Source organism: Seriola dumerili, unplaced genomic scaffold (genome assembly GCF_002260705.1).
Source record: "Seriola dumerili isolate Sdu_G_001 unplaced genomic scaffold, Sdu_1.0 BDQW01000003.1, whole genome shotgun sequence".
In the NCBI taxonomy this organism is placed as follows: Eukaryota; Metazoa; Chordata; class Actinopteri; order Carangiformes; family Carangidae; genus Seriola; species Seriola dumerili.
In genome coordinates this window covers 13041613-13053345 of record NW_019174258.1, presented here as the reverse complement: position 1 = coordinate 13053345, position 11733 = coordinate 13041613, and the positions used below count along the sequence as shown (strand labels likewise).

The 11733-nt window shown below is 45.4% G+C and overlaps 1 protein-coding gene across 2 annotated transcripts in view; it reads left to right on the top strand.

Moving 5' to 3' along the window:
• The first annotated feature begins 958 nt into the window (after positions 1 to 958).
• The window catches only part of LOC111218065 (cadherin-8-like), a 101762-nt gene continuing 90987 nt past the window's right edge, over positions 959 to 11733 (top strand). The window contains exons 1-2 of one of the 2 annotated variants that reach the window (XM_022740161.1): positions 959 to 1013; positions 3108 to 3624. In XM_022740161.1, coding sequence (XP_022595882.1) covers positions 3367 to 3624 — 258 coding nt within the window. In that variant the 5' untranslated portion in view covers positions 959 to 1013; positions 3108 to 3366. Of the gene's footprint in view, positions 1014 to 3107; positions 3625 to 11733 lie in introns of those variants that run through there. The other variant, XM_022740169.1, reaches the window with a different exon arrangement.

Sequence of the window (11733 nt, the reverse complement as noted above, 5' to 3'; positions counted from 1 at the left end):
GTCACTCACACACTCTACTGCACTCACACACAAACACTCACATTCGGCCATGCAATGATGAGCATGACCTTTCCGCTGACTGTCTTAATAAGACCTGTGTAACACTCTCCCTGCTCCTTGTATTTTAATAGACTGGGCTTTAGTATTTTATTTTTTCATGCACAGAATTTCCTCCCGTGTAAATCCATGTGTCAAGAATACAAATCAACTACAGCACAGAACAGTCAGCGGAGGGGAGAGGAAACGGAGTACAAGCCTCAATGGATAGAATAGTTCTTTACTTTCCATTGTGCCAGCCACAGGGCCACAGTGTGCGTGTCCATCTGTTCATTGCTTAACCCTATCAAATGACAGTATAAATGAGCAGCCTCGGCTTCGTTTCACTGATCGCCGGGCCTCTTTCATTTCACTAATAACCGAGAGAAGTGAGGGCGAACTCACGCGTCGTTTCCTCAACAAAGAGAAGAGTTAGAACGCGGAGGAAAACACACACACACACACACACACACACACACACACACACACACACACACACACACACACACACACACACTCACGATCGGAAGACTTCACCTGCACAACAGCCTATGTGATATCTTACAGCTATACGGCAATGTGAGACGATAACCTTTGCGGCGCGTCCGTGCCCGTGCGGAGCGGCGCGCGTTCATTTGTGCGCCTGTTGACCCGGCTCCTCATCAACCCAATGAGCGCCGCGGAGGGGAGGCTCTCTTCGCCACCGCGCATCTCTCCTCCATCTCCTCCTCACTTTTCCAGTCGGCCAGCAAGCCTGTCGGAGCTCTTAACTAACAACCCCCAACACTGTCACTCCGCCTTGACAAACTGCAGGAAGGATTTCTAGCCTCTCGCTTCTCCGCATTTCTTTTTGCTCATTTTCCCGCCGCCTCGAACGAAACGTGTTGGACTTTTTTTTTTTTTTTGCGTATTTTGAAGGAAAAAAAAATATAAACGATGAAATGATGCAGCAGCGGAAAGGGATGCAAGTCTCACTAGTAAGTACAGCCCGCCACCATTATATAGCTATAAACCTAACAGGTATTACTGTTGTGCAGTGGTGTCTTGTGGAGGGGTTTAATAGGACTTCCCTTTAATCCATCACGGGGCTAAAGTAAAATTTTTTTTCCCGGCACAATTGCATGAGCGAGATGACACGGAGAGAAACAGCAAGTCCACGGAGAGGTCTGCAACTTAGGCTACCTTCTTTATTCACATTTCACTTGCCTCTGTCACGCACACATACTGCCGACATATGGTTTATTCTCTGTACATTGGACTGCTCACGCGCTCCGGGTCCACATTTGACGCACCGAGGTGGACTGATGGAAAACATTAGTCTCCTCAAAGGGTAAAAAACTTCAGAAAAGACGGAGAGAGAGGGTGAATACAGGTAATCGGGGTATGTGCTGCAGACTATTGCAGAGGTGTAAAAGGCAAGTAGCATGCCTCAAACTTCATGGTTTTCATTCGCGGTTTTATTTGTCTCATCGGGTGACTGTAGAAACTGAGACACGAATTTCTCCCCCGTCTGTGGACTCCTACCTTGGACAGCTCCTCGGCTGCCGGCGCCCGGTTCTCCGCAGAGCCGTCTGGACCGGCTGCTTTCTGGCGGGGAGCTGTCCTACCCCCGTGGTGCTGAAACCGCTTGCTTAGTCACGCACCCCAGTGACTTGATAATACACTAAAAAAGAGGGGGGAAAATCACAAATTCATGTCAGTTATTAATAGGAAAATTCTATATGGGCTGTAATTTTGTATTTTCTCAGGTTTATATTCTCCTCTCAAATATTTTGTTATTAACCTGGTCCTTTTAGGTCGGTGCCTGTACTTGGAGAATGTCACAGTAACTCGCATCTCTCCACACTTTATGGTGTTGCAGTTGCCTTCAGGTGGAATACATTACATCTTATTGTCCTTGGAATTGCACTGCTGGAACCATGAATTACTCCACACACCGGCATATGACCACAGTGACATTCTGCGTGTAGTAAAAGTTATCAGAACTAACACTGACACTGTGCTGAAAGCAAGCCAGTCTGTGCTGTGATAGCATGTCCACCTGCATCAGTTTGAGCTGAGGACAACTCAAAGCCAACCCTTTGTGTCTGTGCTTTATTTTATTTATTTATTTGTTTATTTATTGCCTCTGGTTTTGCATTCTGGTGAACAACGCAACATCAGTGTGTTGTACAACTGAAGGGACCGAGCTGAGTGAGATGGATGTTAAGGCTTAAACTGATTGTGATTAAAGGGCAAAATTTACATTCGGTTGCATCCTTTCGATCTTATGTCACAGGAGTGTCACTGTGTTGTATTTAATTTGCTTATTTCAATTTGATTAAAAAAAAAAAACCCAAAACATTTGTGCCCACACTTATCAGAAAACAGTGGCTCCAATGTAGTATTACACATCTGATCCAATGTTCCAAACCTGCCTCTAAATGCCTTCACAATGATCTCATCAGGAGCACTATGATATCAGTGAGCTGCAGCGCTGTTGACTTTGTGGAGCTCACCTGCAACCAGCCTCTCTATTTAGTATTGACACTATTGCACGCATGCATGCACACATGCACCGGATATCTAAGGAATTTGATTGCAGCATAAAAGGATATTTCACCCCAAAATGTATTGTCAAAACATTAATCATAAGGAAACATGTAATTTGCTCACAATCTTTCCAGGATAATCCCCAGAACAACAGCTTAAAGCAACGCAATCTGATGTGGTGGGCTCAGTAACCTCACAATACAGACATACCCGTTTTGTTGTGCAATTGTAGCAGGATAATACAAAAACAAGATTGGCATAAAGGGTCATAGCTGCCACAGACAGATCATTAGTGATGATGAAGTGACATCTTGATTTCTTTCTTTTTTCTTTTTTTTTTAAATCCTTTTTTTATCTTTTCGCTTGCCTGAGAAGCACATTTTCCCTCCCTCTATCGTTCTGGCTGTCTTGTCTGATTTGTTCAAATGTTTATTTGACTCTACTTTCTTATTCCTACCTCCCCCTTTCCTCCCCAACCTCCCTGACAACTCCTCACAAGACTAAAAGACATCTAACAAACTGTGATTGCTCCCTTATAGGTCTTCCCCTCGGAATAACACCAAATGGATGCTGTGCTGAGCGCCTCAGCCCCTCGCCAACTGCTATGGAGGCATACCATGCAAGTGACCTTTATCACACCATGAATGCAAGCTCTGCCGTTGAAAGAGGACACAAGTAACCTTTTCTTGTTATCTGAGGAGCTGTTGATCTAAAGAAAGTAGGGGGAGACGAGCTGCGGCGAGAGAAGAGTCTCGTAAAAAACAAACAAACAAACAAAACTACACACACAAGGACAGGATGCCAAAGCGGTCCGAGGAGATGCTCATGGATCTGTGGATGTCCTTGCTGCTGGTGTGGATTACTTGTGTTCCCTGCGTGTCTATGTCTCCTATCATAGGCCAGTCCAAAAGTACACAAACTGGTGGGTCCGCAGCAGTGGCGAGCGGTCTTGGCGAAGGACAAAGATTACTGAGCCGCGCCAAGAGAGGATGGGTTTGGAATCAAATGTTTGTGCTGGAGGAATTTTCTGGACCCGATCCAATTCTAGTTGGCAGGGTGAGTGTGCTGTGATTGTCAGCATTATATTAAGCTCGCTTATCGTGTGGAAACATTAATTCGGCCATTTGAATGCTCCCTCCATTTTTTTTTCATCCCATGGGCAGTGGGAGGGTTTTGGTTGTCAAGGGGAAGCAGAGATAGGGGGACAAGAGAGAAGGCGGTGGGCGGGGGGGGGAGTGTGTGTGTGAGTGTGTGTGTGGTGGAGGGGGGGTGTCTCAGAATGCTTTTGGAAATAATTAAACTCCCATCAAATAATAGTGGCAACATTTTTTTTTTTGCTGTTTTGGATGTCCTTGAAAACCAAGACACTGTAGCAGTCACAAATATTGTTTTGTTAGTTTTTACCAGTTACTCTCTTCACACTAAATACAGATGCATGCCCCCCCCCCCCCTTTTTTTTTTTTTTTTTTTTTTTTATCTCCTGTTGTGGCGCACATCCATTTTTTTTTCCCCGCAATGGCATGATTTACAAATTGTGCATAGCCTGGATAAGAGCGGGCTATTTTAGTTAAGGGTAGTTTCGCGGCTCTGTATTGAACAGAACTGTGGGTTAATCCCGCGGCTAAGGGCCACCTGCTCCCTGGCCAGTGTGGAAGTGTCAGGCAGGTTTCAGCGGAGGGGAAGGTTGCTGGCCAGCCTGGCCAAAGCAGCTTGTTCACAGCTCATTGCTGGGAACTCACCTGGGGAGAGTCAGCCTGGCAGTCACGTTCACCTCCTCCTCCCTCCCCCAGAATATCACCCAGCCACTCTGGCATGGGCTGGAGTGCAGGCCATCAAGCATAATATTTGATCTTGTTCAGTAATAGCTTTTGCAAACAGTGTTTTGGTGCCTAATATTTGATAATTGGTGGGTATGCCTTTCTTGTTCATTGTGGCCATTGTGATACATATTTTGTCAACCCCTCACACATGGCACCCGACAACACAAAAGCAAAAAAAAAAAAAAAAGATACATTTTTGTGGCATAAGAAAATAAGTCACTTTTGATCCAAGTAAATATTTATAATTTCACTTCCTCTTCGTCCTCTTGTTTTTTTTTTTTTTTCTCTCTCCCTATCTCTTTCTCTCTCTATCTCCAGCATTGTCATATGGCTGCATCAATTAAACATTTGCCACCATGCGGGATTTGCACCTGTGTTTTCTAAATACCATACGAACACAAAAATGCTGTTAAGTGATGCATTAATTTTTCAGGCGAGTCAATTAGGCAGCCTCTGCTGGATTCGACAATGACTGCTCATCAGAATGCTGGAACAAACAAACACTCGCCGGGGCCACAGTGACCATCCGTCGCGAGCTTGGAATCTGAAGGTTGGATTGCAGCTGTGAGACACTGAGCATCAAAGATTTGACAGAACAGCCGGCAAACTGTTGTATATTTATAGGTATTTCACCTGAAAACGTTTCCTTAAAAAAAAAAAAGGCCAAAGTTGCACAGACATAAGGTAACAGAAGATGCTGATAACAAGAGTTTCGGTTCATAATTCCAAAAGCTCACACTCGCTGCGCTGTGTGCCTCTGGCCTGAGTGTGAAATGTTCTGCAGATTCTTGTTCTGCAACAGAGGATTTGGTGGCGGAGAAACAGGCTGTTCCCCAGTCATGAAGGATGCTTTCCCTTCAAGGTCTCGGCTAATGTTTTGCAACAAACTTGACTCTAGGATAGGTTACTCATAGGTATAAGCATTTTTTTCTGTTGAAGGACAGTGCAGGGATTGGGCATGAGATAGGAGGGAGGTGGGGGGGGGGGCAGCTCTGGGGCGAAGAAGAAGAAGAAGAACGTGGCTTGCCTTTTTGCGAGGCGATGATGATGGGTTGCGTTCACTGCAAGGTTAAGTGCTCATGAGTATGCCTGGCAGAGCTAAGATAAGTCCTATGTTAAACCGAGATGGCACTGTATTGGTTTAAGAGTATAAATCTCTCTCCCCCCTCTCTCAGTACCTCTGTCTCCTTTTTCTTCCCCTTTCTCTGTGTTTCTCACACTTAATTAAAGAATGAATCAAATGGGTGGGAGGTGTGATTCAAATGGGTCATACAGCTCTGCGTGTATTTTGCACAATTTCCTCGGCTGTGTGTGTGTGAGGCTGCCGGTGTCTGTGGTTGTGGGCTGATTGTCAAGGAAGTCCAGGCAAAGATTGGACTCTTTCCATCCCATAGTGTGCGTGACTGTTTTTTTTTTTTTTTTTTTTTTTCTATTGCTGGTGCACTCTGAGGCTTAATTATACACGCATCCCCAATCTTTGTCAGCGGCCGGGCTCCCCTCAACTACCCCAACGTTCGGACTGAGAGTGAGTGTTTGTAAGAGGGACGGGGAGAGATTGTGCCATCGATTTTTTACGGCATGTCATTCTCTGTGTTCTCCCTCAACAGACACTATTAGCATAAACACGAGGGGAATGGGGGGGTGGTGGGGGGGGGTGGAAGAGGTGTGGAAGAGTGAGAAGGACGGCCACGAGGTGTGACAGCATCCTTCCCTTTTTTTTTTTTGCTGTTCTTCTTCAGCGCGTCGTTTCGTGACATTGTGATTCACTGTGCGGCGTGTTCGTCAGCCCCCATCAGTCTCATTGGCGTCGGAGAGGCAGACATGCAGTACCTGTTAAAGTGAAGCAGGGGAGACAGCTGTGAAAGCTTGTTGCTCGGCTGTAGCTTAAAACGAACACGGTGTTGGAAGGGATTTCAGGATTACTCATCATGAGCCGGGGACAGTTCAGAAATAACCCGTCATTAAGAATAGAAATAGGCAAATGGGGTGTGAAGGTAGATAGGCTTGAACATATCGCTATCATGGACTGATCCAGGGGACGCACGTTTGCTCGTTGTTGACGGCGAGTGGGAGATACCACTTGAGTGAGTAAAGACTCTCATGCGGACCACTGGAAGGCAAGGAGAGGGTAATTTTAGGCAAAGCAGCTCTTGATTTACCATTGCACAACTATAATGGAAAAGTGCAGCCTGGGTTTTAAAACTAAATGTTCTGTAGTACACAAGGTGGATGTAATCTTCACTCTGGCACGAGGCCTACCCAAACAGTCAGCCATGTTTTCCCCAAAAGTTTGCCCCTTCAATTAAAGCTATTTCAATTATTCACACACACACACAAAAAAAAACACAGCAACTCATTTACATCAGGCCATTAAAGGCAAAACAACAAAAGACAAACAGCTAACAAATTACTGTGTTTGCACCAAAGCAAAGGCAGAATGTGTTTTCTTTGTAGCGCAAGGCAGATTGATGGCGGTTAGCGCCGGGAATATCTCACCGCTTCGGATGTAACTTTTCCAGACTCCTTTACTTTCCTCCTGATCATTTAGCATGTGGTGTGTGTGTGTGTGTGTGTGTGTGTGTGTGTGTGTGAGGATTAATAACGATGGATTCACGTCTGTGGAATTGTAGTGCAGATGAGGTAAATTGACTGATCCCTCATCCCATTGTCCAACACTTTTATCTGCCACAGCATTGTATGTGTTTTTCCACAAAGAGAATTGATAATCAACCATTAATATTCATCAATTCAGGCTGAGCTGCAAGATTGCAAGGACTGACAGCGATACAGAAAGAAAAAAGGCTTTGATTATCGATTCAGCAAAGACAACGGATATGTCCTTAGGAAAAAAAAATATATATCTTTGTCTTTCTTCATGTATATTCTGGGGGAAGGAAGCACAAGCTTCATTCTTCCAAACAAGCTGTTTGACAGGATCCCCAACAAGAAGGGCCACAGTGGTATCAGATCGGTGGTGAAATATAAGTCTGCAGGGGGCTTTTCTACAAGCAGAAGTGATTTTCAGTAACCTAAGTGATGTCCCACCCTCCCCAAAAGAGTTGAAGACCTTTTTCTAGTACTGACTTGTTTGAATTGGTTCAATCCTTCATTCTTGTTTTCCCCTATACAGGTACATTCAGGTGCAGCTGATAAGAGGTCACAGCTTAGATTCGGAAAAAGCAGTTGCCCCTAGTACGTATGTATTCATTTACTGAATGGTGTACAATAATGGTGATAAAGTGAAATTATTATGGCTCGCTAGGTTATACGTTAAAGTCAAAGTTTTTCTTTTTTTTTTATGTGCGTGTTTACCACCATGATGTGGGCCTGAGTATACCATCTTTATCTGGGATAGTTTTCCGAATTCAATCCAGACCTTTTTGTTGCTTTTGTTGCTTTCTGCACTTTGGGCTGCTAGTACAAGATGTGGGACATCAGTCTATAAATACTGATGCGAGCCTCTTCTGCTCGACTGGATTGCCTTTCTCTGTCTCTGCCCCCCCCCCCCCCCCACCCCACCCCCCACCCCTCCACCTCTCTCTCCCTCTCTCTCTCTCCCTCTCTCTCTGTGATGGGGTGATTATGGAGAGAGTGACTCTTGAGCCCAAGTAAGCTTGCCTCCAGGGCTGATGGGGTGTGGTACAATGACATTGTTAAAATTTCTCCAAGTGTTTAGCTTTGGCGATGCAAGGCAGCGAGGCAAAGCTAAGGCGAGATTGAGTCCTGAATGCAGCCGCCGGAGCAGCCTGAGACTCCCTGGTCCTGCGGGGGGGGGCTACTGTTGCTGGTTTACAATAGCTCAAAGGTTGAGCCCCCCCTTCTTGACTGAGTTGTGCCAACGTAGCCTCTGATTAGCGAGGATCCCCCAACTTAATCTGCATATACTCGGGGCTCCAGCAATTGAGCGGATATAAGACTCAGCCTTTGACTGATGGATGAGGAGTGGGAGTTAATGAGAATATTAGCCGAATTATTGCCAGTGATTGATAGCCATTATGACACAAAAATTATAAGCATTGGCTCAGATATAATAAATTCTCCAATATAGCCCAAATTAGGCACAGGTTCCAGAGCTGTAGTGAGAGGGTTGAATCAAAAAGCTGTCATTAAATTCAGGCAAGGAAAGCCCATCAATGTTTGCTGGACTTAATTTCATTCCATTTGGTTTCTCACACCCACAGCAGCTCCTGGAATGCAGCGCTGTGATCTCTCTTCAGGCAGCACCACAAAGATCCATATTGAGCTGCAGTCTAGCAGCAGCTCCTCTGTCTCTCAGCCCTTAGATCTCCATTCCCTCCTCTTGTGTAATTTAGAAAGAAAAAAAAAAAAAAAAAAGAAAAAAAACATGCTAACATCCCTCTGTCCTCCGCTTCTTCCTGCCTTCCCCTGCCCCTGTTACTGCGCTCCTCTCTTTCCCCAAGGCTCACCTGTACAGTATATCACTAATGCCGGCAGGGCCATTATATCAATGGGCCATGGTCACAGTCTTCCTCTTCCTTTCCAATCTCTTCCTCTGTCTCTCCCTCCTGGTCTGTAATAAAACACTGGGCCCAGCGGTGGCTCTGATAGAGCTGTGGGATCGCATTAGTGCTGCCCTCGAAGAGCTTGACAGGTTGTCTATGGCTTTGTGTTGTCGTCCTGGTTCCCATTAACAAGCTGCGTATGTCTATGTCCGGGTATGTGTGTGTGTCTGTCATACACTAGTCCATCCAGGAGTGTTATAGACCGGAATGAGATGAGCAGACACAGGCTTGGATGGAGCACATTTAGACATGAGGGTTATGTGTGCAACAGTAAATACAGTGTGTCCAGGAAGCTTTATAGCTGCTGTATCTTTGCAAACATTTGCAGAGGTGTCAGAGTTGGACATATTTGTGAATTATTTCTCACTATATGTGTTTTAAGCTGAAATTGCAGCCTGAAATCTGCGGTATTTCAAATTTACAGGTGACCTCATACTGCTGGCATTATTACTTTTCCAGCAAATGTATTGCCATTGCTTGTATCTTAAATGTTATTGCCAAGTGATTTTGTTTTTACCAGCCTTTCAGTGATAATTTAATAGAGCTACTGTCATGTCTACTGACAGTTTGCCATTGGCAGATGTGTCATTTTTTTTTTTTTTTTTGAAAAAAAAAAACAGCACTCATTCTGTTTCCCTCTTTATGTCTTTCTAAACACACCCACGTGTAACAACCATGGAGCATACACAGCTCACAATGTCCTGTCTCCTGTCTCCCTCTCACATGCACCTCGAAAACCGCTGTGCATTAAATCAAATGCTCTATTTTCATAAGGGAGATGAAATCATTTTGCAGTTCAATGTTCAGTGTATCACAAGGAGACACATGACGCATCTTGTCCGTGATCCCGTGGAAGCTCTCTTGTGTACATGCATCAGCTGCAATAATAATTTAACAGGAAAGCACATCCATTCACGCGACTTCGGAGTCCCCTCAGCAAAATAACAAGCTCGCCGCTATCGCTCACATCTGCGGCTCAAAATCATTAAGTCCATGTTGTACAGTGAGCGGCTCACGTGGGGGCCACGTTCCTGAGCTTCGGCATCAGTGCTAATTCATAGCAAATGGCCCTTTTGTGGTTTCACCTTGAACCGTGTCACAGCGATTAGCTCCCTCCCATGTCAGTGTTTGTCAGTCAATGGTGTCAAACTCTTGGAGTGGAAATCCAGAAAAGCCTCCGCCTCTCATTAAGTCGAACTCTACTCCCACCCACCCACCCCGTCCTTTAACTGCTCTCCCCCCTCTCCTCTCATCTCCTCTGCCTCCCTCACACTCCCTGGCTCACCGGGCTTGGCCTGGGCTGGCTGTGCGGAGGTGGAGCGCTTAGCAGGCTAAATCATCTGGCACTCTGCCTTGAACTTTGCTCTAACTAATTTATAGGAATTAAAGCGGTTCACCTCAAATGCTTGGCTTGGGCGAAGCTTTGGCTAAATTAGTCTGGTTTCTTTTTCAAAATAAGGGAATTTTCTTTGTTTGGATTAACTCGTTCTCAAAGCGTCAAGAGATGAATTTGCAATTTAACAAACTTAAACCTCTTGGCTTTTCTGTTGTGCTGACATTTAAATGATGTTTATTTCTCAGACAAGACACAGGCTCGTGTGTAATCATATCTTAAACAGGCAGCGATACACAACTAAATTAAGGCAACATTAAAAGAGCCTGATGTTGGACATTCTGCTTACTTATGAATCTGGACTGTGTTTTCCAGCCAAAACACCGGCCAAGCATCAGTAGCAGTAAATGAGGTTACAATTATTCAAATCTGATTATTCAAATCAAAAGATTATGATTATCTGAAACCTGCTAATTGGCCCTTGCCTCTGACATAGTGGTTGTGGGCACAAGCCACGGCAGCGGCAGCGGCAGCAGCAGCAGCAGCAGCGGTAGCAGCTAAAGATTCCTGCTCTCTGTGCCAGTGTGCTCTTGTGGGCTCGATGTTTGGCTCAACTCCCCAGGCAGCTCCTCTCCTATGGATAGAGCCCAGCGTATGTGAAATGCCGCAGGCGGCTGCAGGCGGCTTATCCCTGCGCCTCTGCTCCCATACACGTCCCATCAGCCAAACTGGGACTGCCGGAGTAATCTTGTTAAGAATGGATGTTGTTATTGTGCGGCTGGATGTACATTTGGCTTCATGGTTAGCTTGAGAGCACACGTGGGCTGGAGCGGGAGAGACAATGGGGTGGGAGTTTTGGATCCGGGGGGGAGGGGGGTGGTGGTGGTTGCGGAGAGGGAGTTTGGAGGGGGTGTGTGCCTATTTCTGGCACTTAAAAGATGGCAGTCCTCAATCCTCTTCCTCTGCCTCCTTACTTTCCCTTCTCACTCCTTCCCTCCGTCCTCCCCACCTTTCTCGTACAACATAATAACAACAAAGCGGCCTCCGTAAGCAGTGGATGTGACATTTACTTGAAGCTCGTGTCTTCACCTATAACAGGTATTAAAGATAATGATTATCATCACTGCCGGGTGGAAGGCAGAGGGTTGCTCACCTCAATCATTGAGTTGACAATAAAAAATGAAAAAAAAAAAAAAAAAAAAAAAAAAAAAAAAGACAAGAAACCACACACAAGAAGAAGAAGAATCAATGGCTCCGTCCAATGCTCCCTCTGCTCTCTCAATGCTAGCACTCCTAACTGTGGTATCTGGGTGCCAACAGACTGTGGCTTTGACCTTTCTCACAAATGAATTATTTCGGTTTAATGATCCCTTCTGCAGGAAGAACAAAAAGATAGCTGAAATAATAGCCAAGGGAGGAGAGGAGGGATGTAAAAAGGGCAGCACCCACACACACTCCATACCTTATCCTCCCACCTTACTCGCACTTC